General features: G+C 39.8%; 1 protein-coding gene across 1 annotated transcript; it reads right to left on the bottom strand.

Annotated features, from left to right (window-relative positions):
- Positions 1–348: 348 nt before the first annotated feature.
- On the bottom strand, positions 349–21,931 carry CDC23 (cell division cycle 23). The gene is made up of 16 exons (XM_014853810.3): positions 21,737–21,931; positions 21,576–21,648; positions 18,933–19,070; positions 18,038–18,080; positions 17,408–17,513; positions 17,170–17,302; positions 15,436–15,613; positions 15,253–15,350; positions 15,023–15,104; positions 3,832–3,985; positions 3,603–3,722; positions 2,929–3,004; positions 2,541–2,602; positions 1,758–1,836; positions 1,561–1,680; positions 349–1,359 (listed from the first exon to the last, which is right to left on the bottom strand). Exons 1-16 carry the CDS (start codon positions 21,895–21,897, stop codon positions 1,189–1,191), a joined length of 1,794 nt encoding a protein of 597 aa, XP_014709296.1. The 5' UTR covers positions 21,898–21,931; the 3' UTR covers positions 349–1,188.
- Between the last annotated feature and the right edge of the window lie 599 nt (positions 21,932–22,530).

Below are 22,530 nucleotides of genomic sequence, written 5' to 3'. Positions count from 1 at the left end.
CTATACAGCTAACCTAAGAAAACTTGATAAGAAATGAATTCAAGGGACATTAGATATTCTAAACCTTCCTTAATATAAAATGAAGTATCATACATTAGAAGGTGAATGGGTAAGAAACTTTTTCTGGAAACAAGCATAAAAGGGCTGGGCCCTGAGCTCAGAATACTTCATAGCACCTACCGCACAAATTCATTGTAGCAGACATTTAGTCATAGCATATTAACTCCTACTGAATACAGGCCTGTATTCAAGGCCTGAAACCCTCCAAGAGTGATTCCCTTTACCTTGTCTAATCAGGTGAAGGCTGGAAAAACAACATTCTGTTGGAAATAGAGGAGAAAAAACCAATTACATCAAAAATATTTATTAAAACAGACCAGCTTGGAGTTTATTCTTGTCTGTACAGTCATAAGTTATCACTCCCAAATGTCCATGACATTATCTGTAATCCTGTCTTCTTGCTTTGCTTTAGTAGGGATATAGCTAACACTATAGACATCTTTGGCCCTCAGTAGGGGCTATCAGCAATTCCATGCTCAGTGGGATTCTTTTTGCCCTTCTTTTATTCAACTCTATTAAGTTACTTCCAATTTGAAAGCTTCTCAGAGACTCCTCAAAACTATGTTTTAGAAGAATGTTTCCCTAGAGTAAGAATATATAGCTTCACTCCATTTAAACCTAATCTCTGACAACAGAATAGTCATGCCCAGCAAATCCAAGAATGAAGAGGTCATGTCTATCCAGTGCCCTGACCTTCCTAGGGTATCCAGTGCCCCTACTGCCAGCAGAAGGTAGAGTGGCAGACTTCTCTCCCTTTCTTGCCTCTCTAAAGAAATCTCCCAGTCCCAGCAGCAGTAAACATTTGTTCCTGTAGCCTTGCCTGTACTAAAGTGCTGTTAAAGGGATTTTTTTCTTGTGGGGGGGAGGGAAGGTATGGGAAGAAGGCAAAGATTGGCAGCCACTCTCTGAACAGAAGAGAGATGGAAGTGCTTCTAACTGGCAAAAGAAAATGTCTGTTCCTCCCAGGATTCTTCTGTCAGTCTGCCCTGAAGATGATTCTGTAAACTGTCCCCAAGGAGCTGTTTCCATCTGTACAACCAAAAAGCACTAAGGTCCTTGGAAGAACAGGTGTGCCATTCTTTACATGGAGGTATGGGTCTGGCAATGTGATGGCTTGAAGGTAGCCAACTATGGTGTGACTGAAGAAAGGTTGAGTGGAGAAACTCTGCGTGTGGGAGTGTTGTTAGCAGACAGTGAAACAGGGAGGAAGAAAGGAGCAGGCATCTCAGTGGAGGGAGTCTCGCCTTGGTTCCGAAGCTGTAGGATTTGCCGGAGTAAGGCCTTACCTTCTTCCCGAGTCTGAAACAAAGTCAGGCAACTGTTTCAAAATATGTCCAAGGATACTCTCAAAAACAGGTTCTAAAACACTGATATGTAAGTTCCACAGATCAAGGTAGTTTTTCGTCTCACCTTCTTATTCACTTTCCACCCACACATCATGGTAAAGATCATATGTTTGAGCCTAAAATCCAAACCCTTTATTAAAGAACTGATACTCACATCATTGAATGCACAACACTTTTGGGCACAAGTTGAAGCTTCATCCCACAGCTTGCACTTAAAATAGTACTGGGCCAAATAGCGGAAAGCAGTGCTCTCCTCCAAGTGTTCCACTATCTCCTAGATAGGGAAAGCAGGAATAACTGAGATGATAAGAATAAGATCAACAACCCAATTCTCATGCTCGTGACACATACCCCACAGGAATAGATATCTTGGATATATTTGATGTAACATTGGGCAGCCTGTTCTGATTCAGTCAACTGTTCATGAAGCCTACAAAAGAAATTGGTCTTTAAGTACAAATCAGATCTCAAAGCAAACTAGTGAGAAAAAGGAAAAGCCCACAATTAAGACCAAAAAATGACAATACATAGACAAGTAAAATTGTGACATACATGGCACACTGGGACCCAGGACAGTATTAGTGCCCAGATGTGATGGTTACTTCATCAAAGCTTAGAATCATTACTCTACTACTGGTGATGGAGGGAGGGTCAATAAACATCTAAGCTGGATAATACAACTTTGCAAAAATTCTCTGATAATACCCTGAGTGAGATTTTAAAAAGGTACTAAGCAATTCATATTTTTTCTAAGAATCCAGAAAAGAACTGGCAGGAATGAAACTACATTTAAGAACCTCTTTGCCTATTATTTCTGAGTTATTTCTTATTTTCCTGAGCCTTATCAGGAGATCAGTACTTAAAGTAGTTTTCCTAGACTGCTCTGACATGAAAATTTCATTTCATTTCTTTCAATTCATTCTTGATCCTTTGCCTAATAGGAAAGTACTTCCCCCTTCAAAGAGAAGTGGCATTCTCTCTAGTCAAGATGGCTAAATTTCCAGACAAGTATCCATACACCCTGTTCCTACCCCACACTCATGTAAGAGGGATGGGAGGCTCCAGTGCATGCAGGACCCACCATAGCAGAGAAGCCAACAGAAATACCAATAGCATTTCACTCCTTTCACTCACTTTGCCAGTTTCACCAGGGCCATTTTCTCCACATCTCCCACAGCGTAAGCTCTCCAATAACACTGTCAAAAAAATAAACTGGTCACTTTGACCACTGCCCCATGTGCCATGACTAATCACATAAAGGCTCTGGCCCTACAAGCTTCCCAGAAGTTCAGACTTGCAGAGTGCAAGGCATTTTTTACTACATCTGATAGGTCCAAGCTACATATTGACATTCCCAATGATGAGGTCAGCCTCACTTTGCTTTTTAGACTATGCACCTATAAATATACACACTTTCCTATGTAAATAGATCAGAGTGAAGGAAAATTGAGCACAGATAGTCCCACCCTTCATCCAAACAGCAGATTTCCACTCAAATTCTCCAGAACCCAATTTCAGGTACCTTTTTGGCTTCCACTAGTTGATTGAGTTTTTCATAACATTCTCCTAAAGCAACCAGCATACGAGAATCATTTGGCCTGAGAGAAGAGGAACAGGCAATCTGAGCAAAGATTTTACAGGTACCTAAAGTCAGTCCTCCCTTGAGGAACCACCACCATCACTATTTCAAATCTATGCAAGGACTGGTTTTTAATCCAATGCTTCTTATAACTATATTATTTTGTGTTCACAATTATAACCCATTACTAGAATACACTACATAAAAACTAGCAAAGAACATATGGCAAGTTTAAACTCAGATCTCTAAGAGCCAAAACCATTCACTGTGATTTTTCAGTAGTGATCAAAAGAGAAAGAAGGGGCCGTCCAGTGGCGTAGTGGTTACGTTTGCATGCTCCACTTTGGCGTCCCAGGGTTCACAGGTTCAGATCTGGGGCACGGACCTACACACCACTCATCAAGCCATGCTGTGGTGGCATCCCACATACAAAAAAAAATAGAGGAGGACTGGCACAGATGTTAGCACAGGGACAATCTTCCTCAAGCAAAAAGAGGAGGATTGGCAATAGATGTTAGCTCAGGGCCAATCTTCCTTACCAAAAAAAAGAAAAGAAAAGAGAAGGAAAAGCATCAGCCCTTCCCACAACAAACACATTGTCAAGTGGCCAGACTTACCGAAGCTGGTGAGCCCGTCTATAATAATAAAGGCAGTAAAACGGCATCTTAAGGATTTCATAAGTCTGCCCAAGGCCATACCAGGCTCTATAGTCCCGCTTATTGACCTCAATGGCATGTCTGAGAGATGGGTAAGAGGGCAAAATCAAGGTTAACGACTTGCAGACTCAATAGAGGCTCCTAACATCACAGCAATCTGCTCCACCTCACCCTCCAACTAGAAGCTCACCTATAAGCCTGAATAGCAGCAGATGTGTTCTTCATCTCCATGTACTCATGTCCCATCAGTGTCCAGGCCCCAAGATACCGAGGATTCAATTTCAGAGCTCTCTGGAAATATAAGGCTGCTTTCTCATGCTGAGAACGCAAACTATAATAATTGCCTGATTGAAAAACAAAAAACAAATATGAGTAACTAGAAAGGTAAAAAATAAAGGTCCACTAAAATGGACAGGATTCCACAGAATGGGCATGAAACCATATCCCATTCCCCCAAAGTCCTTGCAGAAAAGCCAAACTGTACATAAGGGGAATATCATCATTCCCCTGGGAAATATACTGCATCTATCACACATTCTGGTATAAAATTAAAAGTGTTCTCTAACACTGCAAGTTTTTCTTCATTTTATTTCATCTGGATATAGCATTTGTACACATATTTTCTTAATAAAAGGTAGGAAATTTCTAGAATATGCTTTAAATCAGTTGTTTTCCAACCATATTCCTAGGTTTCTAAAGAGGTACCTCAAGGATTAAAAAGGCAGAGCTCTGAGCTCCCCTCTCTCACAAGAATCAAAGCAGTTCTATTATCATTGGTCTTGAAAAGAGCAAGTGAAAGATATTAGGACTCTGTGAAAGAATTTATTTGAAGAAAGGGTATAAAAGCCATCTGTCTGATGTCAACTGGTAAATGGATGAACAAAATGTGGTATATATCCAAACAAGAGAATACCACTCAACAATAAAGAGGAAAGAACTATTGATACATACTATAACATGCATGAACCTCAAAAACACCTAAATGAAAGAAGTCAGACAATAAGATTAAATATTGCAAGATTCCATTTATATGAAATTTCTAGGCTGGTCCCATGGCCAAGTAGTAAAGTTCACGCACTCTGCTTCAGCGGCCCAGGGTTTCATCAGTTCGGATCCTGGGCATGGACATGCACTACTCATTAGTCCCCGTTGAGGCTGCGTCCCACATACCACAACTAGAAAGACCCACAACTAAAATATACAACTATGTACTTAGGGGATTTGGGGTGAAAAAGGCAAAACTATAGAGATAGAAGACAGATCTGTGCCTGCTGGGAGATGGGAATAGAAATGACTGCAAATAGACCCAAAGGAACTTTTGGGGATGATGGAGTGTTCTAAACTGGATTATGGCTATAGCTATGATTACACACTGTATAAATTTATAAAATCCCGTTGTTGCCACAACTAGAAGGACCCACAGCTAAAATATACAACTATGTACTGGGGGGATTTGGGGAGAAAAAAGCAAGGGAAAAAAACAATCCCATTGAACTGTAAGCTTAAAGTGGGTAAATTTTATGATATGTAAATTATACCTCAATAAAACTGTTTTTTAAAAAAGAATGAATTAGAGCTATACTAAGACTTTGATGGATTTTTCAAGAGGTATTACTGAATGAGAAAAGTAAAATGCAGAGAAATTTATATAATACAATTCCATTTTTGCAGAGCAAACAACGCAATAAATCTTGCATATGCATGTATATATTTTTATGTGGTATGGAGCATGCTAACACAAGTATTTTAAAGGGGGAAGGGTGCAGCAAGGAAAAAAAACCCTGCACTTTAAAAAATCTCCTCTATGTATAAATTGTATGTGCATAAATAAACTAGACAAAAAGGTGGATTTAGATGTATATATACTAACTTGCAAAGATCATGATATACTGTCAAGTGGAAAAAGCAAATTGCAGAGAAGTTATATGTTTCCATGTTGGTAAAAAGTAACAAAGCCTCCATTCATGTTTTGTTTTTTTTTTATCTGTCTAGATTCAGCTGTTAGTTTGATTCAGGAGAAATCATTTATAACAACCACACCCTGTACCTGATCATTTAAGTTCAAATTCAAGTTCACGTTCACGTGGAAAAAAAGATGGAGGGCTCTGTCCTACACCAGGATATCTTTACTTCTGCCACTGGCTCAGATGCATACACAGAAGAGCAAGCAGACTCTAGGCAGAGTGTCCAAAGGTTAACTTTTGTAATTGAATAGGAGAAGTGGGGTAGTGGTAGCAAGGGTATAAGCCCTAGCTACTAAAGGAGTCAGGATGACAAAGGAGATGTTAAGGAAGTCAGAACAGGCAAGTTCTGAAAATCTTCTGACCAGTTGGAACAGCTAAAATGTACTGAATGATTACAATGTGCTGGGGAACTTACACGTTCTAGGTGCTTTGTATGTATTAATTTATTTAATCCTCACAACAACTATATGAGAGAAGGTTCTACTGTTATTACCCTTTATGGATGAGGAAACTATAGCAGAAAGAGGTTAGGTCCAAGGTCACACAGCTAGTTAGCAGCAGAACCAAGATATATAGAGATATATAGATACACAAACAAATGCTGCCTCTCAGAGATTGTGACTTCAGAAAAGATGCAGAAGGAAACAATCAATGCACATCAAGACATAAACGCAGAAGCAAGGACCAAACAAGTAGGAGATCCTTGCCATCACTCTATTCTTAAGTTGTTTCATGCTCTCTCACATCCTTAGTTTCTTTTCTTCTCTCCATCCTTCTTTCTCCTTTCACTTCAGCTATAATGTAAAAGCTGAAGTTATTATTCTTTGTCATATCTAATGCTCCTTATTCTTAGTTTTTAAGGTAGTTGTGCTGAATTCAACAAAAGTTTACTAAGAATTCAAAAAACAGTTTATTAAGGAGTTCACCTCAAACAATTATTTAAAAAACCAAACTCCTAAATCATTACTCTTCATATGTATGTGTCCTTTGATTTTAATTGGCTTTAAAAAAAGAACTGTTCATTATCTCCCCTACCTCTATTTCCTTTCTTCATGTAAAGGGTACTGTTATCAAACTGGTTACCCAGTCACCAATTTCTGTTTGTTCTACTTCCTGAATAAGTCCAATTGTCTCTCTCCATTCCTTCTGCCAATACCTCAGCTCAGGATCTCATCATCCCTCAGCTGGATTACCACAAAAGCCTCCTAGCTTGTCTCCCTGACTCTAGTCTTGCCCTTTTTCTAATCCTCCCAGCACAATGTCTCCAGTCATCATTTGAAAATGAAAATCTGAAAACTTTCATCACTCTCTGTTTTAAAATCCTTTAGAAGGTTCCTACTACTTTAAGAATAAAATCTGGGGGCCGCCTCCATGGCCGAGTGGTTAAGTTTGCGCGCTCCGCTGCAGCGGCCCAGGGTTCAGATCCTGGGCAGGGACATGGCACCGCTCGTCAGGCCACGTTGAGGCAGCGTCCCACATCCCACAACCAAGTGCAACCAAGATATACAACTGTGTACAGGGGGGCTTTGGGGAGACAAAGCAGAAAAAAATTGGCAACAGTTGATAGCCCAGGTGCCAATCTTCAAAGAAAAAAAAAAGAATAAAATCCAAACTTTCAGCAAGGCATAAGAGGCTCTTCAAGATCTGGTCCCATTGTGTACATTCTCATCTCCCACACCATGCTCCAGAACACTGAACTATTTCAAGCACAATGTTTGTTTTACACATCAATGCCTTTGCAATGCCTCTGCAATGCCATTCCCAAGTCAATCGTCCTCCTCCCTTATCAAACTCACTCCTGCCCATTCTTCAAGCATCGCCTTCTCAAGAAGCCTTCCCTAATCTCAGACTGGATTAAATACCTTTCCTACATACTTTCTTAGCATCCTATGTTTACCTCAATCATCACACTCAATCCACTATAGTATAGTTGTTTTCATTGGTCTACCTCAATAAGCAACTAGGGTAGGTCCTGTAATACAAAGCACAGTGTCTGGAATTCAGAAGATGCTCAAAAGATGTTTTCTGAACAAACTGAAGTTTCACCCTCACCTTAATGGATGTTATACCTTATTCATAGCGCTCTGATATTGAAGACCATTTGTTTCTAAACTTACCTATGTTCTCACAGGACTTACTATGTTTTTTAAATGTTTCTTTCCCATACTAGACCACAACTTCTTCAAGGAGTGGAAATATTTATTGAATGTTTGGTGAAGAGAAGTTCTATCTATTTATTAACAACATCTTGACCTAGATAGGTACGAAGGTATGATCTCAATGGAGTGTCACCAAAGACACAGGAATGGTATCTCCCTCCTAGGGAACCTAGGCTTTCCATCACAATCAACCAAGCTTACTTTTTTCCAGGAGTAGCCATTCATCTGTCAATGTCAACTGATTATCAGGCCACACTAGTATAACCAAGTACATAGGGCTGTGGTTCTCAACCAGGGATGATTCTGATTCCAAGAAGTTATTTGGCAATATCTGCACAATTTTGGTTGTCACAACTGGGGCAGGGGGTTACTGGCAGCTAGCTGGTAGAGGCCAGGGATACTGCTAACACAGGACAGCCCTCACAAAAAAAAAAAATCAGCCTAAAATATCAATAGTGCCCAAAGTGAGATTCCTTGATGAAGAGAAATAGGAACTCTCATCTCTTTTCATACGACTGGACATTCTAACAAACATTTCAGTAACATTAAGGTTTAAAATATACATACTTTTGATCCAGCCTTTCATTGCTAGGAACTTATTACATACACAGAGTTGCATAAACATGCAAAAATAAATGCACACATACAAAGACGTTTCCTAAAACAATTTTTATATTAACAAACATTGGCTACAACTTATATAATACAAAACGATTAAAAATGATGGCACATCTATATAATAGAATACTAAATAGCCATCAAAAATAATACAAATCTACAGACGTCAGCAACACGGCAGCATGAGCTCACTGGAGACTCTCTCCCCTCCAAATTACAACCAAAAAGAGCATCTGCTTTCCAACCAAAAAGAAAAATCCTAATAACAGAAAGCGTCAGAGACCCATAGCAGCCAAACGACGGAAGACAGAGAGGCTGGAGGCGCCCTGGGAGGAGCTGGAACAGGGTAGGAGAGAACTTTGCTCCCTCCCCTAGAGACTGGGATCGCTGCCGTGGCTGAGGGAAGGAGCAGGGGAGAGGCCACGCATCCGGGGTGATCCAGGACTCCCACCACGGGTGCAGTGGAAACCCTCTAAAGGGGGAAAGCTTTCAGTGGGGGAACCCCAGCAAGCCAGGGCCCCGGGAGACCAGAGAGTGAGAGCTGATCCAATCTAGGTCTGCGTAAGTGAAAGTGCCCCTCCCCCCTCAACCCACGCTGGGCGCCACCATCGTGGCTGAAGGCGGAGGGCTCAGAACACAAGGCTCTCGACCCCCATCTAGTGGCGACAGGCTGCAACCGAATAATAGCATCATGTGCAAAAACCGCTCCTCTACCATCCAGCAATTTATAAAAGCTCCAGTCCAAAAGGAAAACAATAAAAATACAGAAGTAGGTCCTGAGGGTTTAGAAATGGGTAAATTAAGTGACAATGAGTTCAAAATAGCTATTATCAAAATATTCAATGAGGCAAAGGGAAATATAGAGAAACAAGTCAACGAGTTCTGGAGTTACTTCACAAAAGAGATTGAAATTATAAGAAGAATCAATTAGAAATACTAGAGATGAAAAATACAATGGATCAGATAAAACAGAATACGGATTCCCTACATGCCTGTGTAGACACCACAGAGGAGCAAATTGGCATAATCGAAGATAGACAGGCTGAATGGCTCCAGACAGAGGAAGAGAACTAAGAATTAAAAAAACTGAAGAAAAATCTCAGAGAAATAGCTGACTCAATGACAAAATGCAACTTGAGAATCATCAGAATTCCTGAGGGTGTGGAAAAGGCAAATGGAGCAGAAAGTGTGCTCAACCAAATAATAGAAGAGAACTTCCCAAATCTAGGGATTGAGAGAGAAATGTGTGTGGAGGAAGCTTTCAGATCTCCTAGATTTGTCAATGTAAAAAGACCTACTGCAAGGCATATAGCAGTAAAAATGGCAAAAATGAACAACAAAGAAAGAATACTCAGAGCATCAAGGCAGAAGAAAATAACCTACAAAGGAACCCCCATCAGAATTTCAGCGGATTTCTCTACAGAAATCTTACAAGCTAGGAGAGACTGGAGTGACATATTCAAAACTTTAAAGGATAAAAATCTTCAGCCAAGAATACTCTATCCAGCAAAAATATCCTTCAGATATGAGGGAGAAATTAAATCTTTTCCAGACAAACAAAAGCTAAGGGACTTTGCAGTCACAAGACCTCCACTACAAGAAATCCTCAAGAAGGCTCTCATACCTGCAAAAAGAAAAAAGGGAGTAAGGGGTCACAAAACACAGAGTAGGGAGACAAATAGATAGAATCTGAATAGGATAGCAAATATTCAACTATAGCATTAGGATAAAGGGAAGGAAATCACGAAAGCAAAGACAATCTTATCACCCTAACCACAAACTCACAACACAAGTTGGAATAAGAGATGAAAATAATAATTTAGGAGGGGAGGAGGAAAGGGACTGAAACAGTCTAGGCTAAGGAAGTAAGAAACCACCAGAAAATGAACTACGTTATACACGAGATTCTGAATACAAACTTCAGGGTAGCCACTAAACTAAAAAACAGAACAGAGACACAAAACATAAATAAGGAAAAACCAAAGAAATCCAGCATAAGAAAATGCAGAAGTCAATGGGTAGGCTAAAACACACAGGACAAGAAACAAAGGAAACACAGGAAAACCGGAAAACGAGCAACAGAATGACAGCATTAAGCCCTCATGCATCAATACTCACCCTCAATGTAAACGGAGTGAACTCTCCAATAAAAAGACACAGAGTGGCAAAATGGATTAAAGAACAAGATCCAACAACTTGTTGCCTCCAGGAAACACACCTCAGCTCCAAGAACAAACACAGCCTCAGAGTGAAGGGGTGGAAGACAATCCTCCAAGCTAATAGCAAACAAAATAAAGCGGGTGTCGCAATACTTCTATCAGACAAAACAGACTCCAAGACAAGGCAGGTAAAGAGAGACATAGAGGGCCAATACATAATGATCAAAGGGACACTTCATCAAGAAGAAATAACGCTTATAAATATCTATGCACCCAACACAGGAGCACCAAAGTTCATAAAGCAACTATTAACAAACCTAAAAGAAGATATCAAAAATAACACAATAATAGTAGGGGACCTCAACACCCCACTCACATCAATGGACAGATCATCCAGACAGAAAATCAACAAAGAAACAGTGGAGCTAAACGAAAAGCTAAAACAGTTGGACTTAATAGACATATATAGAACACTCCATCCAAAAACAGCAGAATACACATTCTTCTCAAGCACGCATGGAACATTCTCAAGGATAGACCATATGTTGGGAAACAAGGCAAGCCTCTACAAATTTAAAAAAATTGAAATAATAACAAGCATCTTCTCCAATCATAATGCCATGAAGCTAGAAATTAATTACAAGAAAAAAGCTGAGAAAGGCACAAGGATGTGGAGACTAAACAATATGCTATTGAACAAACAATGGATCACTGAAGAAATTACAGAAGAAATCAAAAAATACCTGGAGACAAATGAAAATGATAACAGGCCATATCAACTCATATGGGATGCAGCAAAAGCTATATTAAGAGGAAAATTCATGGCAATTCAGGCACATCTTAATAAACAAGAAAAATCCCAAATCAGCAAACTTAAACTACACCTAACTGAATTAGAGAAAGGAGAACAAACAAAGCCCAAAGTCAGCAGAAGGAGAGAAATAATAAAAATCAGAGCAGAAATAAATGCTATTGAAACAAAAAAGGCAGTAGAAAGGATCAATGAAACAAAGAGCTGGTTCTTTGAGAAGATAAATAAAATTGACAAACCCCTAGCCAGACTTACAAAGAAAAAAAGAGAGAAAGCTCAAATAAACAAACTGAGAAATGAAAGAAGAAGAATAACAACAGACTCTGCAGAAATACAACAGATTATAAGAGAATACTACAAAAAACTATATGCCAGCAAAATGGATAACCTAGAGGAAATGGATAAATTCTTGGACTCCTACAATCTCCCAAAGCTCACTCAAGAAGAAGCAGACAATTTGAACAGACCAATCACAAGGAAAGAGATTGAAACAGCAATCAAAAGCATCCCAAAGAATAAAACCCCAGGACCAGATGGCTTTCCTGGGGAATTCTACCAAACTTTCAGAGAGGATTTAATACCTATCCTTTTCAAGCTATTCCAAAAAATTAGGGAGGATGGAACACTTCCTAACACATTCTACGAGGCCAACATCACGCTGATACCAAAGCCTGACAAGGACAGCACGAAAAAGGAGAACTACAGGCCAATATCACTGATGAACATAGATGCAAAAATTCTCAACAAAATTTTGGCAACTCGAATACAGCAATTCATCAAAAGGATCATACATCATGATCAAGTGGGATTCATACCAGGGAGACAGGGATGGTTCAACATCCGCAAATCAATCAACGTGATACACCACAACAAACTGAGGTATAAAAACCACATGATCATCTCAATAGATGCAGAGAAAGCATTTGACAAGATCCAACAGCCATTTATGATAAAAACTCTGAACAAAATGGGGATAGAAAGGAACTACCTCAACATAATAAAGGCCACATATGACAAACCCACAGCAAACATCATACTCAATGGGCAAAAACTGAACGCCATCCCCCTGAGAACAGGCACGAGACAAGGATGCCCTCTATAACCACTCTTATTTAACACAGTACTGGAGGTCCTGGCCAGAGCAATCAGGCAGAAAAAGGAATAAAAGGAATCCAAATAGGGAGGGAAGAAGTGAAACTCTTGCTGTTTGCAGACAACATGATCTTACATGTAGAAAACCGCAAAGAATCCATTGGAAAACTTATAGAAGTAATCAACAACTACAGCAAAGTTGCAAGGTATAAAATCAATTTACAGAAATCAGTAGCATTTCTATACTCTAATAACGAACTAACGGAAAAAGAACTCAAGAACACAATACCATACCCAATCGCAACAAAAAGAATAAAATACCTCGGGGTGAATTTAACTAAGGAAGACAAAGACCTATACAATGAAAATTACAAGGCTTTTCTGAAAGAAATGGATGACGACAAAAAGAGATGGAAAGACATTCCATGCACATGGAGTGGAAGAATAAACATAGTTAAAATGTCCATTCTACCTAAAGCAATCTACAGATTCAACACCATCCCAATCAGAATCCCAATGACATTCTTTACAGAAATAGAACAAAGAATCCTAAAATTCATATGGGGCAACAAAAGACCCCGAATTGCTAAAGCAATCCTGAGAAAAAAGAACACAGCTGGAGACATCACGATCCCTGACTTCAAAACATACTACAAAGCTACAGTAATCAAAACAGCATGGTACTGGTACAAAAACAGGTGCACAGATCAATGGAACAGAAGTGAAAGCCCAGAAATAAAACCACACATCTATGGACAGCTAATCTTCGACACAGGAGCTGAGGGCATACAATGGAGAAAAGAAAGTCTTTTCAACAAATGGTGCTGGGAAAACTGGAATGCCACATGTAAAAGAATGAAAATTGACCATTCTTTTTCACCATTCACCAAAATAGACTCAAAATGGATCAAAGACCTAAAGCTGAGACCTGAAACCATAAGGCTTCTAGAAGAAAATGTACACTCTTTGACATCAGTATTAAAAGGATCTTTTCAGACACCATGTCTTCTCAGACAAGGGAAACAACAGAAAGAATAAACAAATGGGACTTCATCAGACTAAAGAGCTTCTTCAAGGCAAGGGAAAACAGGATTGAAACAAAAAAACAACCCCCTAACTGGGAAAAAATATTTGCAAGTAATATATCCGACAAAGGCTTAATATCCATAATATATAAAGAATTCACACAACTCAACAACAAAAAATTAAACAACCTAATCAAAAATGGACAGGAGTCATGAACAGACATTTCCCCAAAGAAGATATATGGATGGCCAACAGGTACGTGAAAAGATGTTCATCATCGCTGATCATCAGGGAAATACAAATCAAAACTACACTAAGATATCACCTTACACCCATTAGAATGACAAAAATACGTAAAACAAATAGTAACAAATGTTGGAGAGGTTGTGGAGAAAAAGGAACCCTCATACACTGCTGGTGGGAATGCAAACTGGTGCAGCCACTATGGAAAACAGTATGGAGATTCCTCAAAAAATTAAAAATAGAACTACCATACAATCCAGCCATCCCACTACTGGGTATCTATCCAAAGAGCTTGAAGTCAGCAATTCCAAAAGTCCCATGCACCCCAATGTTCACTGCAGCATTATTTACAATAGCCAAGACGTGCAAGCAACCTAAGTGCCCATCAACAGATAACTGGATAAAGAAGATGCGGTGTATATATATACAATGGAATACTACTCAGCCGTAAAAAAGAAGAAAATTGTCCCATTTGCAACAACATGGACGGCCCTTGAGGGAATTATGTTAAGTGAAATAAGCCAGATACAGAAGGACAATCTCTGTATGACCCCACTCATATGAGGAATTTAAATATGTGGACAAAGAGAACAGATTAGTGGCTACCAGGGGAAAGGGGGGGTGGGGGGTGGGCACAAAGGGTGAAGGGTTGCACCCTACAACACGACTGACAGACAATAAGGTACAACTGAAATTTCACAAGGTTGTAACCTATCATTAACTCAATAAAAAATTTTTTAAAAAATAAAAGAAATTTAAAAAGTGGAGAAAAAAATACAAATCTAGATGTACTAACATGAAGAGATGGAAAAAATATATTGTTAAGTTAAAGAAAAGGAAGTTACAAAGCAGTACGTATAATGATATAAGCTTTGCAAGCAAACAGTACACATACACATGTACACACCCACACATTTTTAGTATTCGCACAGAAAAATATTCTGGAGTCAGGTTCAGCAAAGAATCTCGGGGATGGGATTACAGTGAGCTTTTACATTTTATCACATATAATTTTGTTACCTTTGACAATTTTATATTGTTATTTTTACATGTGTATTTCTTGCCATAAAGATAAATCGTTTTTTTCTTTTGCAAGGGAGAATGGCCCTGAGCTAACATCTGTGCCAATCTTTCCTCTATTTTGTATGTGGGTCGCCGCCACAGCATGGCTTGATGTGTGATGTAGGTCTGCACCCGGGATCCAAACCCATGAACCTGGCCACTGAAGTGGAGCATGCTGAACTTAACCACTAGGTCACTCAACTAGACCCAAGATAAATCTTAAAAGAAAAAAAGAAGTGACTCTTACCAATCACACAGCATGTTTCTACACGATATTTATCAATTTCACAGAGGTTGTGAGCCAGATAACTCAACTCAGATTTCATGCTCTGGAAGAGGCAAGAAAGATGCTCTAAGCATGAAAAACAAACCCCCTAAATTATTTTTCTTGTAGCTAATGCAACTGGGTGACAATCCAAACCAGGAGATTAAAGCACAAAAGAGCTTAATCAAGTTCAAGCAAAAGAAGTAGCTCACCCTGACATAAAGAAGGTTGGAGAATGTGTCCATATTTTCAATCCTGTAAGGGTCTTGTTTCCTTAGCTCATTAAAAATAGAGAGGGCTTTGTCGATATCTGCAGAAAGAAGATACAGAGTTTAGAATACAACACAGTGCCACTTTCAGGGTTTGATGGTATTTCATTGTCCTTATTCACTCACCTCTGATATTGTGATAGGCAACTGCAATTTGGGAAACAATATATGAGCTCTTAGAGAAGCCCACATCAATGAGATTCTGATACTTTTGCAGCGCCTCCTCTATCAACTGCAATTCTGTGTATATATGAGCCAGAAAAAACTCTTTCATCCAGGTGTCTGGCAAAGACAGGAACTTCAGCTGGCAGCAGGAGAGAGAGGGACACACTTAATATACTTTAACCTCTCTCCCAAACGAACATCAAGGAACTATCTTTATTGTCTAAAGAAGTTTATTACCAAAATTTTATTAGAGCACCTAATAACCAACACAGGGAAGCTCAATTAAGTGAATAGGAACTACAAGCACAACAGGGAGGAATGACCTAGTTGGGGAAGGCTTCAAAGAAAAGAAAGGATTTGAGGTGAGTCTTGGAGGATGGGTCGACTAGAACAGAAAAAAGGAAGAGGAAGAGAAAAAAGACAACATTCTAGGTAAGAGCAACAACATAAACAGAGGAAAAACAGTCATGATGAATGTTGGTGAATAGGATGACAAAACTAGCCTAGTTTGAGGGGAGGCTATGTGCTGGGAAGTAGCGGAAAAATAAGGCTGAACTGGTAAGGTGGGTCCTATGGCGCAACAGGAAACGGGATGCAATAGGAAACCACTCCAATTTTTGGCAAGAGAATGATATGGTGACATGGGTTTTTAAGAATAAGTTTAGAAACAGTATGCAGGATGGCTTGGAAATGGGAGTGTAAAAACAGGAAAGCTAGATATAAAGTATTTATTACTTATAAGTAATCCAAATTTGAGATGATAACCACAATGGCAAAGGAAACCAAGAGAGAGAGATACACACAAGAAAGAAACCACAGCAACGTCTGACAACTGACTAGATAAGGGAGATAAGGGAAAGGGAAGAGACAAATATGACTCTGAGGCATCAACACTGGTGTCTTGAGAAACAGTGATGCTAACGAGAGTCTATCTAGTTTGGAGGAAGAAAGAGAATTTGGTAGGCAAGATGAGAAATTTGGTTTTGTATATTTTGAATTTAGAGATAAAACAAACTTTCAATGAAAGTCTAGCAGGCAGTTAGAGATGGTGAATACAAGTAAACAAAGATTAAGATTTCAGACAGATTTAGTAGCATGTATCATTACTGGGGGAAATCAACCAGGCTTTGGTTCTTTAGAGCCAACAAAAGGATGCTATCATTTCCATTAACTATTGAAGAACAGCAAAATAAACTCTATAGACAATATCCTCTAATAATGACTAACAAAATGATTGCAGTTTATAAAGCAATTTCATATACATCATTTCATTAATTAACAAATCACTAAATCTTTACAGAGTCCTATGACAGCTCAGAAGAGACCTTAAAAAGGTTTTTAAGACAATCTTTAATATCAGAGAAACCTTTCCTATAGCATCTTTGGAATTAGGAGAGAAACTATAATAGCATTTAGTCTATAAAACAAGTTACAGTAAAACCTGAAAGTGAAAACATGAATATGTGAAGATATTCTAATACAACTGGATGCAAATCCAACAGCAACTACCAAACAAGAGCTAAACATTAGTCTTCAAATGAAGATCTAAATCCCAACAGTGAAAGAGACTAGAGAAGGAGCAAAGAGCTAGCTATAATGAAAGGTTTAGCAGAACTCTTTCTCCCTCTACCCCATTATTACAGAATTATGTAAGACTGGAGCAGGAGGTTTTTCACATAGCTCATCTCAATTTACCATCTCTTTGTCTGTAATCAAGTTACAGAGTTCTAGCCAGGCTCCCCAGTGCAAAGGCAAAACATGAGTAGCCTCCACAAACACATCAATGGCCTCTTTCACCAAGTCCAGTTTTCGAAGCACCACACCATAACTAGGAAAGAAGGAAACAATCACAGGAAAAGTTAATGCTTTATAATACCTTCCTTCTACCCAGGAGAATATGTTATAGAAAGTTCCAAATTACTTTAACACTTACAGATAAAGGCCAAATCCATCAAGTTCCCGAGCCTGGTGTTTTTTGCTGAGCTCCACTCTCAATTCTCTAAGGGCCTCATTTTTCACTTGTCCTTTCTCCAGGGGTCCTAGGAAAGAAACAAAGTCTCTGATCTAAGGGAAGACAGCTGATCTTCATTTCATAGACCTAGAGACTGCCTTTGCATCAACCAAAGTTACTAAACCTGGAACTTCCAGGAAACATTTACAAGTAAACAATGATATCTTACACAATCCATTTACTTTATTCCAGAAACTGCTACTGATAACTTGTCTGTAGTCATATTTTGTTAGGCCCACACAAGTTTTTAAAAATTTGAATTAGTTATCAATGTTTAAACATCAGAAGCCTCAACTAAAAATCCAAATTTCCAGTTTCAGGTTGCAGGCAACAAGGTAGGGCCAAGGGAAGAAAGCCCTGACAACACTAGGCCCACATTCCATAAGGCAGCCCTCAGAGGAGCTGGGTGACAACTGGCCAGTTGTGCTCTTCGATTTGCAAAAGTCCTCCTCAGTCTACTCCACACATTTATATTACTTGCCTGGCTCCTGTAGGCCATTTGAGTTTGCAACCTCTGCTTTAGTCCAAAAGGTAAGAGAAAGAAATTCATACCTAGGCTGTCAACTGTTTCATCATCCTTTTTCTTTTCACCAGACTGTAAGAGAAAATCAATAGATCTTTTTTCAGTTTATTCTGAAACCTGTTCTAAAACTAGCAGCCTGCTTCTACCTAAAGGGCCCAAGTCCAACCAAAATGGCATCTACTATTGGTCACTAATTTTAAACAACTATTCAGGGACTCCCACAGGCCAAATCTGGAATAATCTAAGCACCACAATAATTAAGTACAGTAATAAATTATAAACAATTAAAAACATAGGAATCTTTGAGTCCATACTGATAAGAGATACATAAATGGAGAAGAAGTAAGGCTCTTGCTTACAGCAGAATGCCAAGTAGTGAGTAGTAAATGTGGAGAGGGTGCTGGAGTGGAAAATCACTTTACAACATCATAGTAAAGAATACTACAGGCAAGAATTAACAAAAGATTTCTTGACTAATGGATGGTTGGGTTACTGACATTTTTTGGCTATTACAAAAAATACTTCAATGAACAGCCCTGTACATATATCCCTATTTCACATATTAAAGTATTTCTACTGGACAACTTAAGTTCCTTAGAGTAGAATTGTTTGGTTATAGTATTTCACATTGACATAATCTGCCAAAATTGATATCCAAAACAGTTGTATGAACTTTCACTCCTAAAACAGGTCTACTACCCCACACCTCTGTCAATAATTATCATCAATATTTTTACTATTATCTTTCATACTGTCATTTTTTTTACTTTACTTATGCTATTTTCTTTATTATGGTTAAGTATTTACAAAGTACATTCACCAAGTAGGCTATTGTTGAACTATTTAAAACACTGAACTTTTCCACTTGGCTCTAAATAGGGATGCTTCACTTGAAGATAGAATGACATCTCAAAAGGCCCTCACCAGATATCTAGAATACATGTACAAGAAATAGGCTTTCTTGCTATTGCAGCCATGCAGGAAATGTGCTGCCCGATCATATTCTTTAACGTCAAAGTAGGCCTTGGCCAGGGTATAAGCATCCATATCCTGGGCATCCTCCTAGAAAAGAGACAAGCTTACGTAAGTGGTTGGGAACAGAACAAAAAACCTCAAATCCAAGAAGCATATTCATTAATTTCAAGATATATGAAAAAATAATTATTTTTCTCCTCCAAAAAACCAAACATATATAGAAAACATAATATATTTAAAAATATAATATATATTTTACGTATTTTAATATGCAATATATGATTTTTATATATTTATTTTATTATGTAGTAAGGTCAAAACTTTTTTCCAAAACATTTTTCCAAAATAAAAAATTGGGGAATAAAATAAAAATTTAAAAAACTAAACCAACACACTCAGAGGCTTGTAATATTTTTGCAAATGTAGTGGGAACTTGCACAGGCTGTAGCGTGAGGGACCTGGATTCAAATTCTGACTCCTTGATTTCCTGGTTTCATGACATTAGTAGGGAAATTACTTAGCTTTTCTGAGTATTCACTTCTTCATCTGTAAAATGGAGCCAGTAATACAGATTTAATATGAGAAAAAAGTGAAAAATTATGGAAAATATCTGGCATTAATGTCTGACATTCCCTTCCTTCTCCATGCTTTTCAATTCTTAGATAAATGCTATACTGTGCAATTACTTATACTTTCTTTTTCTTTTTTCCTTTTCTTCTTCTCCCCAAAGCTTTTCAGTATATAGTTGTATATTCTAGTTGTGAGTGCCTCTGGTTGTGCTATGTGGGACGCAGCCTGAGCATGGCCTGATGAGCGGTGCTAGGTCCATGCCCAGGATCCGAACCAGCAAAACCCTGGGCCGCCAAAGCAGAATGCAGGAACTTAACCACTCAGCCACAGGGCGGCCCCACTTATACTTTCTATACTTGAAAAAAGTTTTGACGTTAGTATTGCAAAAAGCATAGAACACTGCTAAATTCTGTATGTAAAAAAATGAAATGATGCACATTTAAGTTAAAAACAGACAAACCCCCAAATTCTAAGGATAATTAAAACTTTAATAATTTCGGGGCCCGCCGAGTGGCACAGTGGTTAAGTTCCCACATTCCACTTCTCAGCGGCCCCAGGTTCTCCGGTTTGGATCCCGGGTGTGGACATGCACGGCTTGGCATGCCATGCTGTCGTAGGCATCCCACATATAAAGTGGAGGAAGATGGGCATGGATGTTAGCTCAGGGCCAGGCTTCCACAGAAAAAAGAGGAGGACTGGCAGTAGTTAGCTCAGGGCTAATCTTCCTCAAAAAAAAAAAAACTTTAATAATTTCATTTTCCTCACCCTTCTTGCCCCAAATATTACCAGCACAAAACTGGACCCAAAATATATTCAGCATTTTCTTCATTGAATCAATAAGTCTTAAATGTGGTCATTCAGCTTAGGATTCTGGTGGCCCTTCTGGTGGCCCTTCCACACACCATTTGCTTATTTCTTCCCCCACCCCTTCCCAACTGCATTATACCTTTCGGAGGTGTATACCATTATACCTTTTGGTTTTGGTTTTTTTTCTTGGTGAGAAAGATTGGCCCTGAGCTAACATTTGTACCAATCTTCCTCTTTTTTTTTTTTTTTTTTGTACATGGGAAGCCGCCACAGCATGGCTTGATGAGCCCTGTGTATGCCCGCACCAAGGATCCCAACTAGGCCACTGATGTGGAGCTCGTGAACTTAACCACCATGCCACCTGCCGGACCTCTCTTGTTAAGTGGGGGAGGGGAGAATCAAGAAATGGCATTTTCAGGAAAAAGTGAATTATGATGAAAATCATTCTAACTACACAGACTATGTAAACATACATACCAAAAAGTTTATACATAAAATATACTCATATCTCATTTAATTCTCTCAATATCCTCATGAAGTAAATACTATTATCTGCATTTCACCGATGAGGAAACTGTAGCTGAGGAGGTTAAGTTGCCAAAAGTCACCAGTGTGGTTGAGATTTCAATCCAAAGCTATCTGAATCCAAAGTCAGTTTTGCACTGGTGTCAAAACCTTTCATTCTTCTCATCGTTATGAACACCATCTGGGTTGGGCTACAAGACCGAAAAGACTGAACTCTTAATCAAGGACTGTTTACAAATTCTCTCCAGCTTAAGAGCACCACCAAATCTTTCAAAGCTCAACAAAATCACACGGATAAAATCGCTTAAAACACCCAGCTCTTTTTTTTTTCCTTTGAGGAAGATTAGCCCTGAGCTAACACCTGCTGCCAATCCTCCTCTTTTTGCTGAGGAAGACCGGCCCTGAGCTAACATCTGTGCCCATCTTCCTCTACTTTATATGTGGGATGCCAACCACAGCATGGCGTGCCAAGCGGTGCCATGTCCGCACCCGGGATCCCAGCCGGGGAATCCCGGGCTGCTGGAGCAGAAGGTACGCACTTAACCGCTGCGCTACGCGGCCCCTTCCAGCTCCTTAAATGCTGGAATTCTCTCTTCAAACACTCCTTTAAGCAGTCTGCTCCCTTCCAGGGACAGGGCACTGAGTGCGTCTTCGGGTGACGGGGAGCGCTCGCTGTGAAGCAGCCCTTACCTCCGTAATAGGCGGCGGCGGCTGCAGCTCGGCCAGAGGCAACGGCGGGAGGGAGAAGGCCAACTCGGCGGACCTGGAACACCCACACAAACTGAATCAGCTCCCCAAGCCCCTCAAGGCCGAGCATCCAAGCCCTGTCTCTTCCGACCCCGACACCTCACCATTTGCTACTGTGCAGTAGGCCTCGCTCCCGGGTAAGGCCAGCGATGAGGAGCAGCTGCTTTTTAATTTCCCGCAAATTTGAGAAATCGCCACTCGTTGACAGGACCGGCACCACGGCAGCCGTCACGGCCGCCGGCACAACAGACGCGCTCGCAGCCATTTTCCAGGCTCGGCCACTTCAGCCAATCATCAGTGATAATACTAGCTGTCCGTGTGCAACGAAAAAGCCTGCTTGCTATTGGCGGGCTTTGGCTCCGGAAAGCCAATCAGAGATCTTTCTTTTCGTAACATCTCCAAGAGGCCGGGAAAGAAGAGACACCCATATCCCCGATTGGCCAAGGGCTAACTGGGGCGGGAAAGTTAGAAACAGAAAGGGGATGGGGCGGGGGGCGGGAAGCCATGATCTTTGGGCGGGGCGGGGAGGAAAGAGAGACTGGGAGTGGGAAGCTGGGAGTGGGAGCAGGGGCAAGAACGGATGCAGAAGGCAGAGTGCCCTGCACCTTAGGGGTGATGTGTTTGGACGAAAGACGGAAAGAGTGTAGTTTGTGAGTAGAATCTGTGCCACTCGACGACAAAGTGGTGTACGTATCCAGCAAGGATGTCTGGTACCCTCTGGATTTTTCCTTAACGCAGCAAGATGTGTGGCCACTAGTGGAAAATCCTTCCTCTTTATCCACCTTCTTTCTTACCTCAGCGGGGGAAAGCTAGCTAACACTTATTAAGGGCTTACCCAGGGACAGGTTCTGTACATTTACAAGTATAATCCGGTTTAACCCCTAAAACAGCTCTTAAG

The sequence above is a fragment of the Equus asinus genome, chromosome 9, assembly GCF_041296235.1.
Source record: "Equus asinus isolate D_3611 breed Donkey chromosome 9, EquAss-T2T_v2, whole genome shotgun sequence".
Classification (NCBI taxonomy): domain Eukaryota; kingdom Metazoa; phylum Chordata; class Mammalia; order Perissodactyla; family Equidae; genus Equus; species Equus asinus.
This window is presented reverse-complemented; position numbering and strand designations above follow the sequence as displayed.